Source organism: Mastomys coucha, unplaced genomic scaffold, assembly GCF_008632895.1.
Source record: "Mastomys coucha isolate ucsf_1 unplaced genomic scaffold, UCSF_Mcou_1 pScaffold22, whole genome shotgun sequence".
Classification (NCBI taxonomy): Eukaryota; Metazoa; Chordata; class Mammalia; order Rodentia; family Muridae; genus Mastomys; species Mastomys coucha.
Genome location: NW_022196905.1, coordinates 57,423,788 through 57,444,251, shown reverse-complemented (window position 1 = coordinate 57,444,251; position 20,464 = coordinate 57,423,788). Strand labels below are relative to the sequence as shown.

The window sequence follows — 20,464 nt, the reverse complement described above, 5'->3', positions numbered from 1 at the left end:
ATGAACTTGTTCATAAATCAAATACTGACAGGGTTTCTAGTCCATTCCAGGAACTGCTAAGTAGCTAGAGATATAAGTCAACAAAATCTTCTCTCATTAAGGAAATCTGGACGTGAGACAGTAGGAAGTAAATAACTTGGGTGATTTATGGCTAGAAATGTGTTGTCCTGAAGGCATGAGACAAGACAGCATGAAATGGTCTGTCAAGAGTGGAAGTGAGGGACCCAGCATCAGCACAGGCAGGAGGAGCTTCTGGAACACAGTTCATGCCAGTGGTGCTGAACACCGGATGCCTGTGGATGGAGAGGATCCCAGGCAGAAAACACAACAGATCACAGTGTTGGAGACATCAGTAACATTCATAGGAAGCTAAGGGAAGGGATAGGAGTTAAGACACGCCTGGATTTAAAATCTACCTCTAGTTCCAGCTTCCAGGGAGGGAGGAAGAGAAGGAAGGAGGAAAACCAAAAACCTCTAGCTGTGTGCTCTGGACCAATTTCATAATCCATTTGAGCCTCAGTTTCCCTGTCTACAAGCTGAGTGAAGTAACAGCATCGTCCTGAGAGCCATCATGGGAAGCACACAGAGCAATATCTAACACAGAGTTGACAGCAGCCAGCAGAGGACAAGAGCCTAGATCTGCCCACAGAGGAATGACACACATCTTCAGCATCTTTTTATTTACGTCACAAGGATGCTTGGTACCTGTAAGATAATCATGTCTGGCCGATACTGTTTCCGCAGCCCCATGTCAAACATCAGGAACTTGAGCATCTTGAATGCTTCTTCCTCACTCATATGAAGAAGCAGAATGCCTGCCACAAAGCTGAGACCTTGGCAGTATCCAACTTCCTGATCCAGAAGTGAGTAGGCCTTCAGAATGTTGTAAAGTGAGAGCTGACCTGCTCCAAGCTGGGCGGAGAAGTACGGATGTGTTGGAAAGGTTCGTCCTGGGAAAAGAATACAAGTCAGGGGCAGCACACAAGAGGCCCACGGAACCAGAAATGCAACGTGCTTAGGTTAAGGAAACGAGGTCTTTAGGTGACAGGTCATAACATCAGTGTGCCTTTAGTACCACCTCTGACTAGTGAATGGAGTCAGCTGGTGGGTCCTAGGATAATACTTGCAATGAAAAACCAGCAACTTAACAAGTTTTACAGCATCTAGTTTATTTATTTTTGAGACTGGCTCTGAATCTGTAGCTCTGGCTGGCCTGGAACTTGCTGTATAGACCAGGCTGGTCTCTATAATTTGCTGTGTAGATCAGGCTAGCCTCACAGAAAGTAGTCCAGCAGCCCCTCACTACATTCCCATTCCCTCACCAGGTCCACGCACATGGGATAGTCCTTCCCAGCATGGATTCCTCTCCCCTACCCCCCTTTTTAAAAAAATTACCTACTTATTTATTGGGTGAGTCAAAGGTATGCATATCTCACATGTGACAGAACACAATCTGGAAGAGTCAGTTCTCTTTCTCTCAACCTCGTAAGTTCTGGCCCCAAACTCAGGTTGCCAGGCTTGGAGGCAAGTGGGAAGGCAATGCCTTCCCACTGTCAGTCATTCTTCTAGCTCTGTGCTACCACTCCTGTGCTTCTGCTACAGTCAGGGGATCCCAGGCTCTGGAGAAGATTGTTTACAGTTCATAGGGGTCTCTCTCTCTCTCTCTCTCTCTCTCTCTCTCTCTCTCTCTCTCTCTTTTATCTCATGTGTTCTAATTTCTAATTGGTGTTTTGCCTGCATGAGGCATGTATGAGGTATAACTGGAGTTACAAACAGTTGTGAGCTGTCATGTAGGTGCTGGGAATTAAACCTAGGTCCTCTGGAAGAACAGCTTGTCCTCTTAACTGCTGAGCCATCTCTCTAGCCTCAAAACCTTTCTTTTTATAACTACAGATCTATATAAAGTCAGCCCTTCTCTTTGTTTACTTCAAAGAATATAACTACAACAAGCTAGATAAAGATAATAAGATAATCCAGATGATTTATTAAATAAACTATGAAAGATATTTAAAAACTACAACATAATATCACAGTCATCACTGTTTTTCATTGTATGTTTATATAATGAGTTTATTATAGTCATTTTAAAATAAAATGTTAAGTATTTTTAACTTCGTCAGTTTTAATTTCTAATGTAGTAAATAATTAATACAACATTTTCCATATAAGCCAAAGTTCTTTGGGCTATTTGATTTTAAAAGAGAAAGGGATCCTGACCTCCCCAGTTATGAAACTCTAGGCCACCACAGCTTATCTACCTTCCTGGCTGCAAATCCAGAACAGAGGGCAAGGCAGGCTACCGGGGAGAGAACTGTCCACTTGGAACAAGAATGTTTCCTGGACAACCCACTCTCATGAAGCCTGAGTGTGGCAGCCCTCCAGCCATGGTCAGAAGGTGGTCAGCTGGCATTACGCCAGCACCAGGAACGAGGGAGAACATCCCTCAGAAGACCTTATGGAAGACCCCGCTGACGCAGGGCCTGAGCCTGTGTGCGCCCTATCCAAGGGTAGTGTCAGCCCGGTGTACCTCACTGCTCACTCAAAGCTGGATGACTACAGACAAAACACTGCCAGCTGTTTGCTATGTTGGTCCAGACTTCGGAAATAGTAAAACGAAACTCCAGGACCAAGTTCCTCCTGCAGCAAGCCTGGCAGAATTATCACCAGGTATAGCACTGGATCTCAAAGCCCCTTGTGAGAGAATGGGAAATAGAAACCGAGGAATCCTTGGCAAATCCATTGGACTAAAGAGACTTTCTTACTTAGTAAAGTACACTTTATGATTTACCATGAGGTAGAGAACTGCGGGCCCATTCAATCTCTGTTAAGGAGAGGCTACTTTCAGACACCAAAAGAGACTGTTAAGTGGAAACTGTCAAAAGGGCACAAACTCCTGTAGACTGGGGTACGGCTCAGAGCGTAAGAGCATTTACTCTACAAAAGCACAGACAACTGAGTTCAAACCCCAGAATCCACAGAAAAGGCTGGGCATGGTCACATGCATGCCTGTAACTCCAGCACTGTGGGTGGGTGGAGACAGAAGCGTCACTGGGGCTTCATCAGCCCAGCTCCAGCTTCAGAGAGAGACCCTGTCTCAAAGGTATGAGGTGGAAGTCACAGAGCTAGACACCAGATGTCCTCCTTTGGTCTGTGTGTCCTTCCACTTAACTGTGACTCCTAAAGTGACAGCATATCTAGCTGTTCAAGGTGACCCATTACAACTGCAGCCAGTGACACCACCTGAGCTCTTTCTAAGTGCCCCAGTTTCCAGAAGCACCAGAGTGAGCAGTGACTGCTGGAACCTGCTCATGGGGCTCGGCATGTGAGCATCTCTGACAACCCACCACAGGTTTTCAACAGGATTTCAGTGTGGCAGCTTAAGCCTGAATACTGTAGGAGTCTTGACACTGAATACTAAACACTAGAGGTCTTTCGAGGTGCTGGAAATGGCTGCTAACTAGTGGCTGGCGGACCACTGACTGACGGACCACTGACTGACGAGCGAGCGGGTACAGGAAGACTTTAGTGTCTATGAAGGAATGAAAGTGCACTTTACCCATCTCAGCACTCACACTATGCTCTATCCCTGTGAGCTTACAGGCAACTTAGTGTCTTCTGCTGTTGCTGTGATAAAATCCTCTGACAAAAGCCACTTGAGAGAAGGGACTTATTTTTACTTCACAGTTGAGATACACTCAGGGGAAGTCAAGGCAGCAGGGACTGGAAGCAGCTGGCCACGTTATGTCCAAAGTCAGAGAAGAGCAGTGAGTGCATTCATGCTAGTGAGTGCACGCATGCTAATGTCGAGCTCATCGTCTGCATTTCACACAGTTTAGGGTCTCCAGCCCACAGAACGTTCTTGTTCACAGTGTAGACAGACCTTCCCACATTGTAGGCCTTCCCACATTGACTAATTATAATAAAGATAGTCCCCCATAGAATGTGAGCTCATGTTGAGATCTTGATAATATCAGAGGCACACACTCTGGGATAACTCATGCTATTGTTGGCACAGGAATTTATTAGACCCTGGAACTGTGACTTCCACAGAACAGAGTTTAGTCTCAAACTGGACAGACAGGCTAGTGTGAACGCATGACAAATTCTAGGCATGCTTCTGCCTTTTGCCATCAAGGTTTTTGTTTTTTTTTTTTTAAACCTGTTTTACAGTTAGCAATGAAGGTCTACTCATCTTTTATGAATTCTAAAAGAGAGGGGGGCGGAATTCTTTCTTTCTTAGGTTTGAGGTCTCTGGTTTAAACATATATTTAGTGGAAAGAAAATCCATAATACCTAACCTGGATCCTTTACTTAAGTGACTCTTCTGGACACGCACTCTGCTTGTAACCAGCAGGGTAGGCCTGACACATCTGGGTTTCACTGTGGTCTCTCAGAAGCTTATCAACAATAGTATTTCTGGGCTGGAGAGATAGCTCAGTGGTCAAGAGCACTGGCTGCTTTTCCCGAAGTCCTGAGTTCAATTCCCAGTAACCACATGATGGCTCACAACCATCTCATAATGAAATCTGATGCTCCCTTCTGGTATGCAGGTGTACATGCAGATATACATTAAATAAATAAAACTTTAAAAAACCAATTGCATCTCTGCCATCAGAAGTGGTGGCACACCTATACTAGGCTGAGGCAGGATGATCTTAAGCTACTGCAGAGACCCACTGAGAGACTCAAGGATTTTCGGAGAGTCTACAGAGTACCACAACTTTACACATGGTATCAATCACAATAGTGAGACTGTAAGGAGCTGAGAGAGAAGCAGTTTAAGCACCTGTCAGCTCCTCCTGTGAGTTAATGGGCCTCCTGTGTCTGGGCTGGACTATGTTCTTCCTACTAGTCCTCCCATCATAGGAGGGGCTACAGAGTCACCAGGTGGAGGCAGATGACTGCTGGCAAGCTAGGATGGGGCCAAGGAGGATGCCTGGGATCCCCAGTATCTTCCAGTAACAGTGTCAGAAAGTGAGCAGGAGCCCCAACAGAAGGTGGGACCTTGGCAGCCCATGCTGTCCACTCAGGACGGAGACCTACAAGAGCTGAGGGGAGAAAGACTGTAGTCATCAGAAGGTCAGACCAATACGTGGAGCTGGAGACAGTGAAAGCCATGTGGCACCTGCTGAGCCCCATAGCAGCTTTCTCCTGGCTGGCTGCAGTCTGTGCTAAGGGATAGGCAGAGGGCAAGATGTAAGAAAGCAGGAAGCAGTGCCAGGAAGACAGGCAGTGAGGCACAGAGGCTAAGGAGCTCTGCACAGAGCCGTCAAAGCACTTCTTCCAGTTCTTGAGTCACATAGTCCACAACAGGCTGTAAAGATGAAGCCAGGCCACAGCTGAAATCACATTTTGTAAACTAGAGAATATGACCAAACTATAAGGTCTATCTACTGTTTTTATTCTTTGAAGGAACACATCTAACAAAAAGCTGTTTAAGCAAAAAGCCAGTTTCATAAAATAAAGCAAGAGACAGAAAACAAACCACCGAAAAGCCAAAATCCTTCTCCTCAATGGTGCTTTTCTTCCAGCCATGCACTGTACAAAAGCTACTTTGAAAGAAATGGAATGTGCCGTCACACTATACCACACACCTCTACTAGGCCCAGACTGCCACAGTATAGATGGAATACACAGAACAGTCAAGATACACAGTATGAGTTACACAAAAGATGGTGGGGTGAGGTGACACCTGTCATGGCCAGAGCTGGAGGCCTACTGTGCTAGGCCTACTTGATGTTGACTCACAGAAGAACAGGAATCCTGCAGGGCACCCAGACTTTACTACTGGGTCTAGGCCAGCAACCAGAATTTCTGGTTCATATAGGGACAAAAGCTGATGCCGGCAGGGTCTCTGGATAAATCCTAGGACCCTGGTGGAGGTAAGTTGGGACACAGATTACTGCAAATAGAGGCTCTTTGGGCCCCTGGGAGGGTATTTGGAGGCCATCCAAAGTGGAGGCCACGGCAGCACTGGGCCAGAGGTGAGGAAAGAGAGGGGTCAATAGAGTGGGGGCTGGGTGCAGCTGGCCTTGGAAGCAGAAAGGAGAGGGTGGGGCTGAATAGGGGCAGAGAGGATGTGAATCAGGCGCTGTTTTCTAGGGCAAAGGCCAGTGAGCTGGGGCTCAGACAAACAGTGCTTCCTGGGCTGGCTGCTGGGGTCATGGGGGCAGGGGAGTGTGGCCAATCTGGATTTCATTCTCTTTCTGCAGAAAAGAGATGACATCCAAGCAGTCAGAGGCAGAGGGCTGGCCATGGCCAGGAAGAGTAAGGGCAATGCAGGCGGGAAGCCAAAGGAAGAAAATGCAAAACGGAGTGAAATCTTGTTTTTGTGTTTCCTCTGCTCCTCCCATGTAATGGAGGAGCAGAGAAGGCAGCAGGAGAGAGACCTGTCACTCCTTACCACACCCCTACCCTCAGTTCAGTTTTCAGCTCACCTCACAGAACAGGAATACGATGCCACTGTTCTGTTACTTACCATGTGAGCTCCTGCCAATGTACAAATATCATCCTCAGGGTTGCCAGGCCAGATGGGCTTTGGCTGGAGACTGGCCACACCTGTCAGCCTCACCCTTCACCTGCCCAGTACTAGCATCTCCTTAGCAACGTGGAGCCCACAGGGCTTGGAAGTCTTAGGGCTGTCAGAATGATGGTGGATAGGTCCCAGCACCTCTGCACTGATGACGTGCCATGTGACTGCTCAGTGCCTCTGTTTCCTCCTGTCTTAGAAGAAGCTGTGGAAGGTGTGTGAGAGTGCAGTGCCTCACCGTCAACATGGCAGAAAGATACACTGAGTACCTACTATGTGTCGGGCACTGTCTTTGGAGTTGAGAGTATACTATAATACAGCCCAAGTGCAGCCCATGGAGGGCACCATCTTACCAAGTAGAAGTAGGGGTTAAGAGAGGATGAACACAGTTCCCATGCCATGCTGCTCATCAGCAAATTAGTAATGAGATCGTGAACAAGTTTGTTATATAACCTCACTACACTTATTTCTGTGTACTGTTGTGAAAATTAAAAGAAATGGCTAGAGTAACTTCATATGACATTCAACTCAAGGGAAAGTTAAGTATTAGCATTAAACAATACCAGCAGTAATAATAAATAATAATCACCACAGTGGTGAAGCACCAGGGACAAAGAGTGTGGGTTGGGAGGGGTGGGCTTGGCAGTCACCCAAGCCCCAGGCTGTAGGTGGGGAAGCTACAGTCAGGACAGTTCTGAGGAAGCCGTTCTGAGGAAGCACTGCAGAGTAGCCTGAAGGCAGTCTTCCAAGCAAGAAGTTACTGTGCGTGGCTCTGACTCCTGCCTGACCCAGCTCACCGTCTCCACTGTGGCTGCAACAGAATGGGGCCAGTGCAGTGCACTAAGCAAAGACAGGCGTCCTGGGGGCATATCCTCAGCATCCAAAACTGGCATTCTGGAAGCGGGACCACAGGCTCTGCCAGCAGCTCATGAACTACAGCCATGGAGCCAGCTCCCGCAGCAGACGGGCCTTGTGAGCGGGAAGGCAGGGCCCCATCCCTGCTTAGCCACCAACAGTCAGAGGGTCTCTTGTTCCACATAATTACATTCCAAGTCAGCGAAGTCTTTCCCATGGCAACTGCAAATCCAATACACAGCTTCCTTTCTGTGTTTTAAAAGCTATTCGAGGACCAAGGCACTGCCCACTTTCCAAGATGAAATTGCAAACACACAGTTTTCTTCAATTATTCTGACAAGTTCTGTTTGTACACCACAATCCAGAGAATGATTCTAAAAGTAAATCAAGCTAGTGTGTTTCTCCTGTAACTAATCCAAGCCAATGTGTTTCCCAGGTTGCTCCTTCAGTGTACTGTAAACCATCCCTTGGAAATATGAATTACTGAACTGAACTAGAGTTATGTTTCAATGAACAGACTGAAGACCTCCCCACGCCCACAACATGCTAAGCAAATCAAGTGAGCCACCATGCTCAAAGGGAGCCGCTTATGCTGTCAGAGGGCATCTGTGATCACTGAATGCCCTGGAGAGCCTCTCCAGACCTCTCCAGGGCAGGCCATCCACTCTTCTCCAGGGAGGGGCAGACTCACCGAGGTCGATGAGAATGGCATGCTGCTGGGAGGTCAGCTTCTTCAAGAGCTCTTTGTAGGGTACATCCTTTGGCTGTTGTTTACTGGGAAATGGATGTTTAAGGTGGAACTGCTCAGCTAGAAATTTCCAGATCTCACCCCGGTGATGACGTGGCACACCTTTAACAGAGTGGAAAATATTAAACCAGGCTTTACACACAGAATTCAGCTCACTGATTTTTTTTTTTTTTTTTTAAAAAGAGAGTTGTGTCCTTTTTCATTACTGCAAACTCACTGTGTGTGCAGACATACGCAGGGGCCTGTGGGTATGGGTACACGTGCACATGGAGGCCGGAAGACAACCTCAGGTGTTGTTCTCCAGGAACGCCATCCATTCACTTTAGTTAATGACATGGCCACTCACTAGGCTGCATTCCCCAGTCAGTCAGAGGGATGTACCTATCTCTGCCTCCGGAGCACTGGGACTACAAGCTGGCACTGTTGCTCCCAGCTTTTCATATGGGTTCTGGGAACCAAACTGAGCCTCACACTTGTAAGGCAAGCACTTCATGGACTATACCACCCCTAGTCTCCAATTAATGTGACTCTTGGGTTACGGCAGGAATCCCGACAACGCTACCTAACCGGAATCCAACCAACAATGCTCTGAGGAAATGAAAGGACGATGTACATTGTCTCAGAACAGGAAGAGAATCAAAGTGGGGTAGCGCTCAGGTCAAAGAGAGCTGGCCCTCGGCATCTCAGCAATCAAGACCTCACAGCCTCCTTCATGCCAGCCCACCCTTAAAGATGAGGGAAAAGGGAAGAGAACCAACCACAAGGAAGGTATCTGGATGGGTCAGGGTACCTTGGACGGCTGTTGGTTTTTCTCCATTCTATACATCAACTTGGGAGAACTGTAGGGAAGGTCCCTGTGCTAAGTAACTGCATTCCACACTTTCTCTAAATGTTTACCTCAGTATTAACTTGATGACTCTGAGCAGGGAATGAAGAGTGGGCTTCTAAAGGATGCCCACTCCTAACCCCTAGAACCTCTAGAATTGGCCTTGTTTCTACAGAAACAAGTAGGCTAAAGTCAGGACCGAGGATGACATAATCGTGACTAGAACCTGGACTTTGTATTTGAGGCAAATGTCCCTGACAACAGCCCCCAGAGGAAGAGTTGAGAAGAGGAGCCAGTGTGCCCATGGAAGCCAAGGAAGACAGCTTTGAGTCAAGAAGTGCTACAGCCAGCCGAAGCTGGAAAAGCCCAGGTACCGTGGGGCTGACATCTTAACTTGAGACTTCAAATTGTGTGTGTGTTTTAACTTTCAAGGTTAACTTTATTATTTGATAATTTTGTGCATTTGTACAACACATGGGTATTACTGTCACCACTTTTCTCCCCAAGTTTTACAAATGTTTCATACAACCCATTTTGATCATATTCTTTCCCTCCAACTCCTCTCAGAAACCCCCACTCCCCTAACTGCATGTCCCTCTCTCTCAAAGTAAAAATACATCCCCCCCCCAACTGAAATAAAACAAGGGGAAAAAAAAGGAAGAAAAAAAAAAAGAAGCTAAGACAAGCCATAACAAAGGAAAACCTCTCCAAACCCATGGAGTCTGTTTTATGTTGCTCATGTGCTTCTGAGCACGTGCCTGTCCGGGAACTTGACTGGTTTTCCCTGTGCCAGCCAGCAGCTATCAATTGCAAACAGCATCCTGGTTAGAGGTGGGACTTCATGGCCACCTCCCGTTTCCAATATGGAATTTTGTGTGACTTGAACTTCTGCAGGTCTTTTTTTCTTTTTCTTTTTTAACAAAAACTTTGTGGGGTAGTTAGAAGATAATTCTCAGGAGTTGTTTCTCTCCTTGTGGAATGCAGAGATTGAACTCTGTTCATCACGCCTACACACAAATGTGTACACACTGAACGATCTTGCTGGCCAACTCATGCTCTTTTAGCCACCAAATTTGTAGTTATTTGTTATGGTAGCAACAGGAAACTAGCATATCCTAATGGCTGCTTTTTTACATCACTTCTACTCCTTCTCTCCTTCCTTACCATGCCTGCTGAGATTGGTCTTAGATGTGTGTGCACATACACATACATGCCCACACATGCACATGCACACATGAGTGCACATACAGAGAAAGAGGGATGGGGGAGGTAGGTAGAGAAGGAACAAGTCTGTAATACTTCAGACCCTGACTAAAAGCAAACAGTGAACTAGAACACAGTCAGCATGATGAGTGATTTATAGAGGGGCTTTTTCACTAAATACTTTCTGTCAAACTGGAAATTCTTCCCAAGTCAGGAGATGTCCAATTTCCTCTTATTACTAAATCATTCCCATTATCTTGTCAGAATTATTTGGGGGAGGAAGAGAACACTGGCCATGTTACCCAACAATACCAGATACTCTCATATTGCAAGATTAGCCGAGTCTGGGATTTAAAGCAACAAGTCATGCAGTCAGACTTAGTGCTTTTGCTCAGATTGTCCTAAAACACCCTCCCTATGCTCAGGCTTGCTCAGATTGTCCTAAAACACCCTCCCTATGCTCAGGCTTGTTTTACTTCCAATTCAAGAGGAAACCTGGTCACAGAAGGCCAGCATGTAGGGAATTCTGGTTGGGGAAGAGACTGTTCACTTAGCTCCTATGTGAATAACTGTTTATTCTCACTGATGTGAAAAGTAATACATGCTTATTGCTGTAAAAGAAAAAACTCTGGCAATGCAAAGGGTATAAAGACGAAAAGCAGAAACCCACCCATAACCAGAGTGGACATGCAGTCCCAACATTCAAGACAGAGGCTTCAGAAGGGGATGGGAAGGAGGAGGAAGGAGAGAAGGAAGAAGAAAAGGAGGGGACCCCCCTACTTATTTTAGCAGGATAAGGGCTGGTACATGGGCTGTGCTAAATAACCCAGAAGGCACATTCACCTACCTATAACCTAGACATCTGCACATGCATTGTGGGAGTTTCTCTATGTAGAGAAAGTACCATGAGTATTGTAATACTCTCAACATATGGAAATGCTTACTGTATTGTTTCCCTGGAATATGCATGAAATGGTCACATGGCTGGGGGTCACTTTGTTTTGGTTTCAGCTACTAAAAACAGCACAATAATCATTCTTATTGTACAACCTATGGCTGATTAGTTTCTAGAACAGGTTTCTGGGAATTGCATTGCTGGGTCACAGGTAAATGGAGTTTGCATCTAACACATTCTGCTGATTGTTTATGTGGTCACTTCACAACAACATCCAAGAAAAACCAGCTACTTGCTTCTAGGATTCAGTACCTTGTTTTCTTTCAAGAAATTAGTTGATGCACATCAAACTTTGAATGACTTGATATTCCACAGAATTCTTCGAGATCAGCCCTGCTGAACTCCAGTCCACAGGGTCTAGACACCTGGAGCCTGGCATCTCCCTCACAGCACAGAACAGGAAACACATGCCCGGGTGCCAGGCCTTGATCAGCTGCCAGAGAGCAAGCAACTGCTTCTGGGGTGCCACTACAGAACACTGTCTAGTTTACTGTGAAAAGGGAAAGATGGGTGTGTTGGCCTCTGCTTCCTATGTTTTCAAAACAGCTACCCGCAAGCGCCCTGTGTAAAGGTCATACTGCAGCCATGATGGGCATAAAACTCACCAGAACTGCACAACAGTGCAACAACAACAAGCTGGGCCAGGCTTTCTCCTGCTGCCAGCCAGGAGGCAGAAATACAGAGAGGTGAAGACACCACCCCAGGGTCACTCGGGCAGCTACTGCTTGTTCAGAACATGTCTCAACTAGAGGCAGCTTGGCGTGACAGTAACAATTCCTGCAAGCTAAGGGCCCGAGGCAACTGTCACTCAAAAGTCTCCTTAATCAATAGGAAGGTAAGGTTAAAACCAGCAATACCTACCCATGAGTATTAAAACCCACCTTGTCAAAAGGTGTTATTTATTTACTTATTTAATTATTTGCATGAAGTTGTTTGAGTGTGTGTTTGTCGGGGTGGAGGTTGTTCAGGCATGTGCATATAATGGCCCAAAGTTGACATCATTTGTCTTCCTCAATAGCTCTCCACTTTATTTTGAGTCAGGATCTCATTGAACCTGGAGGTTCGGTTAGTCTGGCCTTCCAAGGGAATCCCATCTCTGCCTCTTGTGTGCTGGACTTACGGGTAGTTACTACCCCTGTCTAAGTTGTACATGGTTGTGGGGATGTGAACTTCAGTGCTCGTACTTACACAGCAAGTGCTTTACCCGCTGAGCTATCTCCCAACACAGTAAAACGTTTTTAATAATGGCTAAAAGAGCTGGAGTGACAGCTCAGTAGCCAAAGACACTAGCCACTCTTTCAGAGAACCTGGGTTTGACTCCCCACATGGTGGCTCACAACTGTCTATAACTCCAGTTCCAGGTATCTGGCATCCTCTTCTGATCTTTTTTGGGCATCAAACATGCACATGGTATATGGTCATACATGTAGGCAAGAAAACCATACACATCAATCAATCAATCAATCAATCAATCAATCAATCTTTGTTGTGGGTTGCTCTGGTGCTGTTTGTATTTTGATGCTAATTCTACTTCCTCGAGAGGGGCTGCCCCAACAAGGAGTGGACCACTCACTCAGGTGATTCCATGTGAACTTTTCTCCCATTTTAACTGGTCAATAAAGATGGTAGAAGCCAATCACTGGGCAAAGGATAGGTGGGATTTCCGGGTCCCAGGAGGAAGAGGAGGCGATAGAGAGGGAGAGGGACTTAGACAAGGCTGTGGAGCAGATAGAAAGCAGTAGACCCATGGGTCTCGGGGACTGATAGTTTGTAGCCTCCATAGGTAGTGAAGGCTAAGGAGAATGGGGCAGGATATTCTTCGCCCAGCAGTTGTGTTATCTGGCTGGTGTTTTCCATCTGAGACGACTCAGGTGGACAGGAGGAAGGGCACAGCCACAGGGTGGTTGTTGCCAGCACGGGACAAGAAGCAAGTGTATCTTAAAATTACATGCAGCAAGTCTTTATTTTTGTAAGAAGACTATGACAAAGACACTGTTTTGTTCTAGTAACCTTCTTAGCAACATGTAGGCTGCTTCCTCTGGACAAGAGCCATAGCCACAGGAAAACCCTGCGATGTACACATGTACCTGGAACCCTCATTCAGAACCAGAGTGCTCAGCAGCACTGAAAGCAGATGGCCGTCAGCAGGCTCCCAGCTCACATCAATGTTTACTAAGGCCCACGGCAAAAGAAATCACTACTGTTCTACTTCAACACCAAAATACATCTATATTAAGCTCTAAAATGTAGGGTTTTTTTTATTCTTTAAGAACTTCTAATCTACAAAAGCCTGATGTGTTTAATTGTTTTTATTACTTTTGTGTGTGTACAATGTATGTGTGGATGTGTCCCGGAACGTGTATGTGGAAGTTACAGCTCAGCTTTGTAGATGGCTATCTCTATGTGACTTTATCACACTCTGGTTGACTGGCTTGTGTAACAAGCACTTTTACCCTCCTAGTAATGCCACCAGCCTCAGAATGATGCTTTTCTAATACATAGTAAAAATGAACTAGAGCAAATCAAAGTGAGAGGCATGCAGGGGGCATAGGGAGGGCACTAGGGAGAGGAACAGCTGAGGACAAGGCAAACATGATGCGTATCGGTGAAAATGGCAAACCTATTACTTAGCAAGTCAACCCATGCAATTAGAAACAATTAAAAACAAAAAACCCAAGCTGAGAGAAGCAGAATGAGGAAACCTGGACTCACACAGTTTTCGAGGGACCATGACAAACTGCTCGAAACCTTTCCAGATTCATCTCAAGTTCTGCACTCACCTCGTCACAAAGCAAATCCCCACTGGCAGGCCACAGTGAAAGGCCACTGTATGTCCCACTTTCCAAGCCACGCAGGGCACAGACTCATGTGCCGTGCTCGGAGGTCTCAGGCCACTTTTCACAGCCAGCATCACCACCCACGTTTTCCACGTGTATAAAGTAAGACCGAGCAGCTAGGAGCATTTACTGCTCTCGCAGAGGACCTCAGTTTGGTTTCAGAATGAGGTAAAGACAACCACCCAAAACTCTGCCTCCAGGGACGCAAACACACATGTGCAGACACACACACACACACACACACACACACACACACACACACACACACTCACTCTCTCTCTCTTAAAAATGAAACAGATCTTTTTAGAAAAATGTAAAAACCAAGTGGGGCTCGCCCAGAGAGGACGGGTCTTTGCTATACAACAAGGTGCTTACCTGGACTGAGGTCCAGACCCGGACCATTGGCCTGGAAGGCAAGTTGAGCACTCTGTTGTTTCCCTAGGACACCCCACCAGCAAGAACCACACCGTTCCTTTTTAGTTTCCTATTTAACTCATCACTTATTCAGTTCACAGGCAACCAAGCCTTGGGTTTTCCTATCGACATACTAGTGCCTGGTTTTCTGGGCATTTCAGTAATTAAGATCATGAAAAGTGATGGAACGCACCTGGAAATTAGACATCTGAAAAAACAGTGAAAAAAGCTGAAAAGGCCAGACTACCACAGAAACTAGACTTGCAAATACCTTTATTCCACCCTTCTAGTCATTACAGAGGGTGAGGCTGGCTAGATAGCAACTGATAAAGCTTACCTTGCCCAACAGCTGAGTGCACTTTTTCCATGTCAAACTTAATTTTGGATCTTCCCGGAGTGCTAAGCATTTTTTCCCACACTGTAGTGACTTCTTTAAGACAAGGAGTGATTTCTTCATAATCAAGCTTGAGGCGTTTGTTCAGCAAATCATTCTCAGAGGCTGGAAGAGGTGAGGGAGGGCAGGTGAGTAGGAGCTCCCGAGCTGCTGAGCACATGTAGCCAACAACACAGGTCGGATTGAAGCCACCTCTTTTCCTCCTCTTTAGCCATACCACCCTAACTATGCCCACCCAGAGTCAGGCCTCGTAAATACTTGGATGGAACAAATATGAAAAGCCTAGGAAATTGCCTTGATTTCTCTTAACCCCCCTTCCCCCAAAACACAAACACAACACGGCCTTCTGGCCTAAGGTATACACACTTCTGCTCAATTCTGTCTATTTTCAAGGCCACCCTATCAAGACAGAAAATACCTTACTGGTGTTCCCGGTGCTTGGCACAGCAGAGTCTCAATAACTTCTGTTCGCTAAGCTGATGAGACAGTCTAAATTCCTCATCGAGAGGCCAGCCTCATGTAGATGCTGTCAGCCATTAGTAATGTCTCTGTAGCAGAGATCCCCTTTCACAGGACATCTCATAAATGTGAAGCTAGCTGTGGCATCTCACCAAGAAAGACCACACTGAGAATTACACTTAAATTACCAAAGAGAAAGCAAGCAATGAAGAAAGACTTTTGGGTCTTATATTTTTACAACTCCCCAATATGAGAAAGCATGTCACTAAAGCTGACCTCACAGTATCTGGCACATCAGGATCATCACCAGCCTCCTTAGGCTGACTGAAGTCAGCATTGGGCTCTGAGCACCAGTGGCTTCATTAGCAGTGAACTTTGTCATAAGCATTCTGTGTTCCCCAACACTGCCCAGCAAACAACAAGAACTCCATCTCAAGTCCACAGAACTTCCCACAGCCAAAGGAAGAAAAGAAAAGGCTGCCAGAAGACTTGGCCAGAGACTTAACCCAAGGATCTTGTTGCAGCACCCCCAGCCTCAGATTCCCAAGGACACTGCTGACTACAGTCAGTGGCCTGTGAAAGGCCTTATCAGCTAAGGCAGGACACAGAGCTACTGACAACTTAACCCTTCATAGTACTACTGAAAAGCCTACATGTCCACACCCTTCCTGGACAGAGGCAAACAGGACAAAATGAAATCACATATGATTTTCCAGGATTTTCCCAACACAGTGATGGTCACATGAATTAACTTGACACTGTGACTGCTGTTCAGCTCTGAGCTATATACCCACAGGGCAGGGCAAGCTCCTGGCACTCTGTCCCCAGGCTCCTAGTAACCCCCCACCCCCACCCCAAACTCTCCTGCAAACTATCACCATTCCTTGTAAGCTAGCTGAGAAAGCAACCGTTCAAGGGCTCAGCAATGAAATGACCCCTATGCTTAAAAAGATTTAAGAAAAAACTGTAATACTTTAAATTATTTTCTACAATAAACTTTGTAAAACTTAGAAAAACTTTGTAAATTGAAAGGCCTTCAACTCCAATTCAAGATGTAATGTATCCCCATGGATTTGTAGACTTTATAACACTGTAACACTAGTTAGTTACAGTGCATAAAGTTATCTTAGATGAGTTAGTCTGGTAAGCACTGACACGCCTGGGTCAAGGCTATGCTGTCCTCCACTAGGCGGTTCACAGTTTTACTTTAAAATACAGGAAAAGTGACCTTACGGTGAGGTACAGCAGGGGGCTGTAATGCCCCGCAGAGATGTGAGTGAGCAAGTGCTGGCTGGTTTTGTCTTTGTTCTTTCTTTCTTTTTTTTTAATCTTTATCAAATACACACAGGTAGGGTCATCTGAGGACTGATTTTCAATTGGAAAATGCCTGTGATTGATGTGAGAGGGCCCAGCCGACTGTGGGGTGGTGCTATCCCTGGGTAGATTCAAGGTTAAGAAAGCTAGCTGAGCAAGGCAGGCGAAGGAAGCCCGGCAGAAAGCAGCATTTCTCCAAGGTTTTCGCTTCAGCTCCTGCCTGTAACCTGTAAGTCAAATAAACCACCTCCTCCCAAAGCTCATCTTTTTTTTTTCTTTTTAGCGTTTCATCACAGCAATAGAAAGCAAACTAGGACAATGTATCTGTGTCACTGGGAAAGAAACCCACAATCCCAGCTGCCAAGTGTCTACACCACAGAGAGGCAGATTTAGACAATGGGGTTAACTTCTGTCCGGGATGAAATGCTTCCAGAATAGTAATTAGTACTTTATCTATAGATTCTAAAAGCAGAAAACAGACTTAGCCAGAGAAAGCCTTCGCCATGTGTGTTCCTCTATTTTCTTTACTAAAGAGCAGGCAAGTCAGCTTGAATCCTGATCAATTTCAAGAGCCACTTACAACTGCAGCTTAAACCTCTTACAAGAAGTGTATGAAACCAATCACAGAGTAATAGTTTCTGTTTACACAGTGAACCCTCTGATTGGTTGCTGTCTTGACCTAGCTTCTATATCTATTTAACGGCCCCAACTCAATTCACTGCTATCAAGCTTACCAAATATTTTGAAGCAATCAACTTCCTACTGTTGACTATTTCTCAGTAATACAGGTATAGCAAGGCTAATAAATGGATTAACACTTCCTGTGTTAAATTTAGAAAGTTGATTACACTTTGACCACAAGATAAACATTCTAGGTTAAACAGAGGGAAGATAGGTGAACACAAGCAGTAAAGCTGTAAGACCAGCAGCGCAAACACTGCCCATAGCCTGGTAAAGTAGACAGTGGGCACAAGCACATCCTTGACAAGGTGACTGAGGCAACCCAGCGGACACTCCCATGCTCATGCAGGTCTGTCAGCCATCCCTGGCACAGTAGCACACATTGTTTCTGAGGTATACTGATCCTACGTCACCAACTATACTCATGACTTCTACCATTCCTAAGAGCAACCAACTTCTCTCTCCTCATAGGAATATCTCAGGTTTTATTTCACTTGGCTGCCACCTGCAAGGCTGGCTAAAAAGCACTAAGCATCAAGAGCCACATAATGAGCATTATTGACTTCTCAATTTCCAACAAAGATCTCCAAATACACAGCTGTCATTTTCTTGACTCCTCACTTTGCAATGCTAAGACCACAAGACACTTTTATTATTATCAGCACTCCTCCCCCTGACCTCTGTGTGTGTGTGTGTCTATATACACCATGAGGCATGTGAGGAGGACAACCTTCAGGAGTTGGTTCTCTCTTCCCACTGTCGGTTCTGAGGACTGAACTCAGGCCACAGGACTGTGTGGCAAGTTTCTTTGCTTATTGAACTATCTTACAGGCCCACAAAATGCTTTTAATTTTTATTTTGTTTAATCTTCTTATATATATTTTGATATATGCAAGATATTTATTTTCTACTTTTCTTTTATTGTAAATAGATTATTTTCATACAATATATTCTGACTATGATTTCCCATCCCCTAATTCCTATGAGATCTTCCCATTTGAATCTATCCTCTTTCTGACTCTTATTAGAAAGGCATTTAAAGAATAAAAGATAAAACAAATTGGAATAGAACAAAACAAACAGAAGAAAAAGAGCCAAAGAAAGACCACAAGAAACGCATATGGACACAGAAACACACACAGGAATCCCATAAAACTACAAAATTGAAAGCCATAATATATACACAAAGGACCATAGGTTAAAAAAAAATAAAAATAAAGTAAATAAATAAATGCCCTGATTAAACAGAGGCTTCCTTCTGCAGTAAATGGGAATAAATATAGGGAGCCACAGCCAGATGATGTACAGAGAGGGAGAGAGCTTGAACACCCAGTTCTAAACAGGAGGTCTCCATCGATTCCCTCCCTGTAGGGCTCATGGAACCTTATGGAAGAGGAGGCAGGACTGTAAAAGTCAGAGATGGGAGACACCAAGGAAGAAGGCCTTCTAAACATATCAGGACTGATACATAGGAACTCACAGATGCTGTGACAGCATGCATAGGGCCTGCATGAGTCTGTGCCAGATGGGTACCAGGGCCCAGAGGAGAAGTAGACACAAGCCCCCATCCCTAACCTAGAAGTTATATCTAATTGATAACAATTGGCAAATGAAAAACTAATTTTCTCCAATGGAGTCTAATGGGGTTTACCAACCACTCTTAAGGGCAGGCCCCGTGCCCAGCAGTAGATAGATGGTCAACACAAAAAGAACTCAATAGCACCTTTGGATGTTCTTTGTCTCACCAAACACACACACATACACACACACACGAAGAATGAAGTAGGAAGAAGTCTAATACATTGGCTTCTCTAAGCAGCCGTCTCAACTGCTGGACTACTATCACATCACATGGGTTTATTTCTTCAGTTCACTTCCCTCTGATCAAGAGTAACATCTTCGTTTCTCACTTGACATCTCAGCAGTCTGGGCCCTTCTCAGCAGCAGGCACTGTATTCCTTGTGCATGGTACAGAGACGATACACAGACACACACATGCCTGATCATGAGGACATCTACATACCACTGACACTAGCTAAGAAGAGCAGCAGAGAGTTCTAGCCTGCAGGGCTTCATGGGACATAACATATTCTGAAAGTTTATTCCAAAGATCTGGTGTCTAAGTAACTTTCAGTTCTATTCAAGCTTCAGGGCCCTATTCAAAGACAAAAACCTGTGGCCAAGCATAACACTCAATGAAATACATTAATTCCAAAACTGCACTGAGGAATGGCACCGTGAGTGAACCTCCTGCTACAGCCTAGCCTCCCCTTGGGAGGGTGTACTCAGACTTCCCACTCAATCTTTAGAACTTCAAATCCAGGCAATGGTTTACAAAATCTAAACTTTGCAAGTTCCCGTCATTTTGATTATGGTGATATCTATCCAGGCAAACTTTTACCCAGGATCTCACTGAACAGCCATACAAAAAGGAATTATATACCTTAAGGATTTATATAGGATCAGTCTATTCTCATTACTCAGGCAGAAATTATGGCTGGGGATAAAAAGAAGAAAAAAAATTCCATAAACCTACCACCACAACAAAACCAGCCAACCAACCAGCTAGCCAGTCAGCCGGCCTGCCAGCCAGCCAGCCAGCCGATAAAAACTACTTCTGAGAGTTAGAACTTACATGGCAGCTTATATTCCAGAAGTTCCAGATATGATGCTTCTCATACTACACAGGAATATGTGACAGTTGGTAAGACTCACTTTAAATGTGGAAAGTAAACGGTGTCACTATTACTATTACTTTGAAAAAGTAAACAGACATGACAGGTACCCACATATGGAGGCCACCTCGCCTGTTGTATTTAAGACTGTATCCTGTGTGCAGGGATTAAGTAAGAACATCAGTTTTGTTCAGCTTCACTCTCCAAACCAACCTTGTAGTTTCTGATTCTCCTTCTCCATCCTGAGCAGCAGGATCTGCTGCAAGATGGCCTTTTTCCACAGCTCTCGAAGCTCGCGCGATGTCCTCCTCTTTTCTTCCTGTACTGGGCCAAATGGTCCGTCCTCGCACACTGGTTCTAAAGGGGAGCGCGGAGGGAGCTCTCCCAGCTCCGAATAATCTGGAAACAAACAAAAAGGACATTCTGGAATGTTATTCCTTTACTTTTAAGATCTTCTGCGTTTGTGTGTGTATATGTGTGACAACTTTGTGGGGTTAGTTCTTTCTTCTACCTCTATGTGGATCCTTGCGACTGAGCTCAGGGCACAGGGCTTAGTAAACACCTTTACTCACCA

General features: G+C 45.3%; 1 protein-coding gene across 5 annotated transcripts in view; it reads right to left on the bottom strand.

Moving 5' to 3' along the window:
- The window catches only part of Tbc1d1 (TBC1 domain family member 1), a 199,481-nt gene that overhangs the window by 21,471 nt on the left and 157,546 nt on the right, over positions 1–20,464 (bottom strand). For all 5 annotated transcript variants that reach the window (XM_031342384.1, XM_031342385.1, XM_031342386.1 and 2 more), the window contains 4 exons: positions 20,104–20,289; positions 14,705–14,866; positions 8,076–8,234; positions 706–950 (listed from right to left, as the gene is read on the bottom strand). In XM_031342384.1, coding sequence (XP_031198244.1) covers positions 706–950; positions 8,076–8,234; positions 14,705–14,866; positions 20,104–20,289 — 752 coding nt within the window. The remainder of the gene's footprint in view (positions 1–705; positions 951–8,075; positions 8,235–14,704; positions 14,867–20,103; positions 20,290–20,464) is intronic.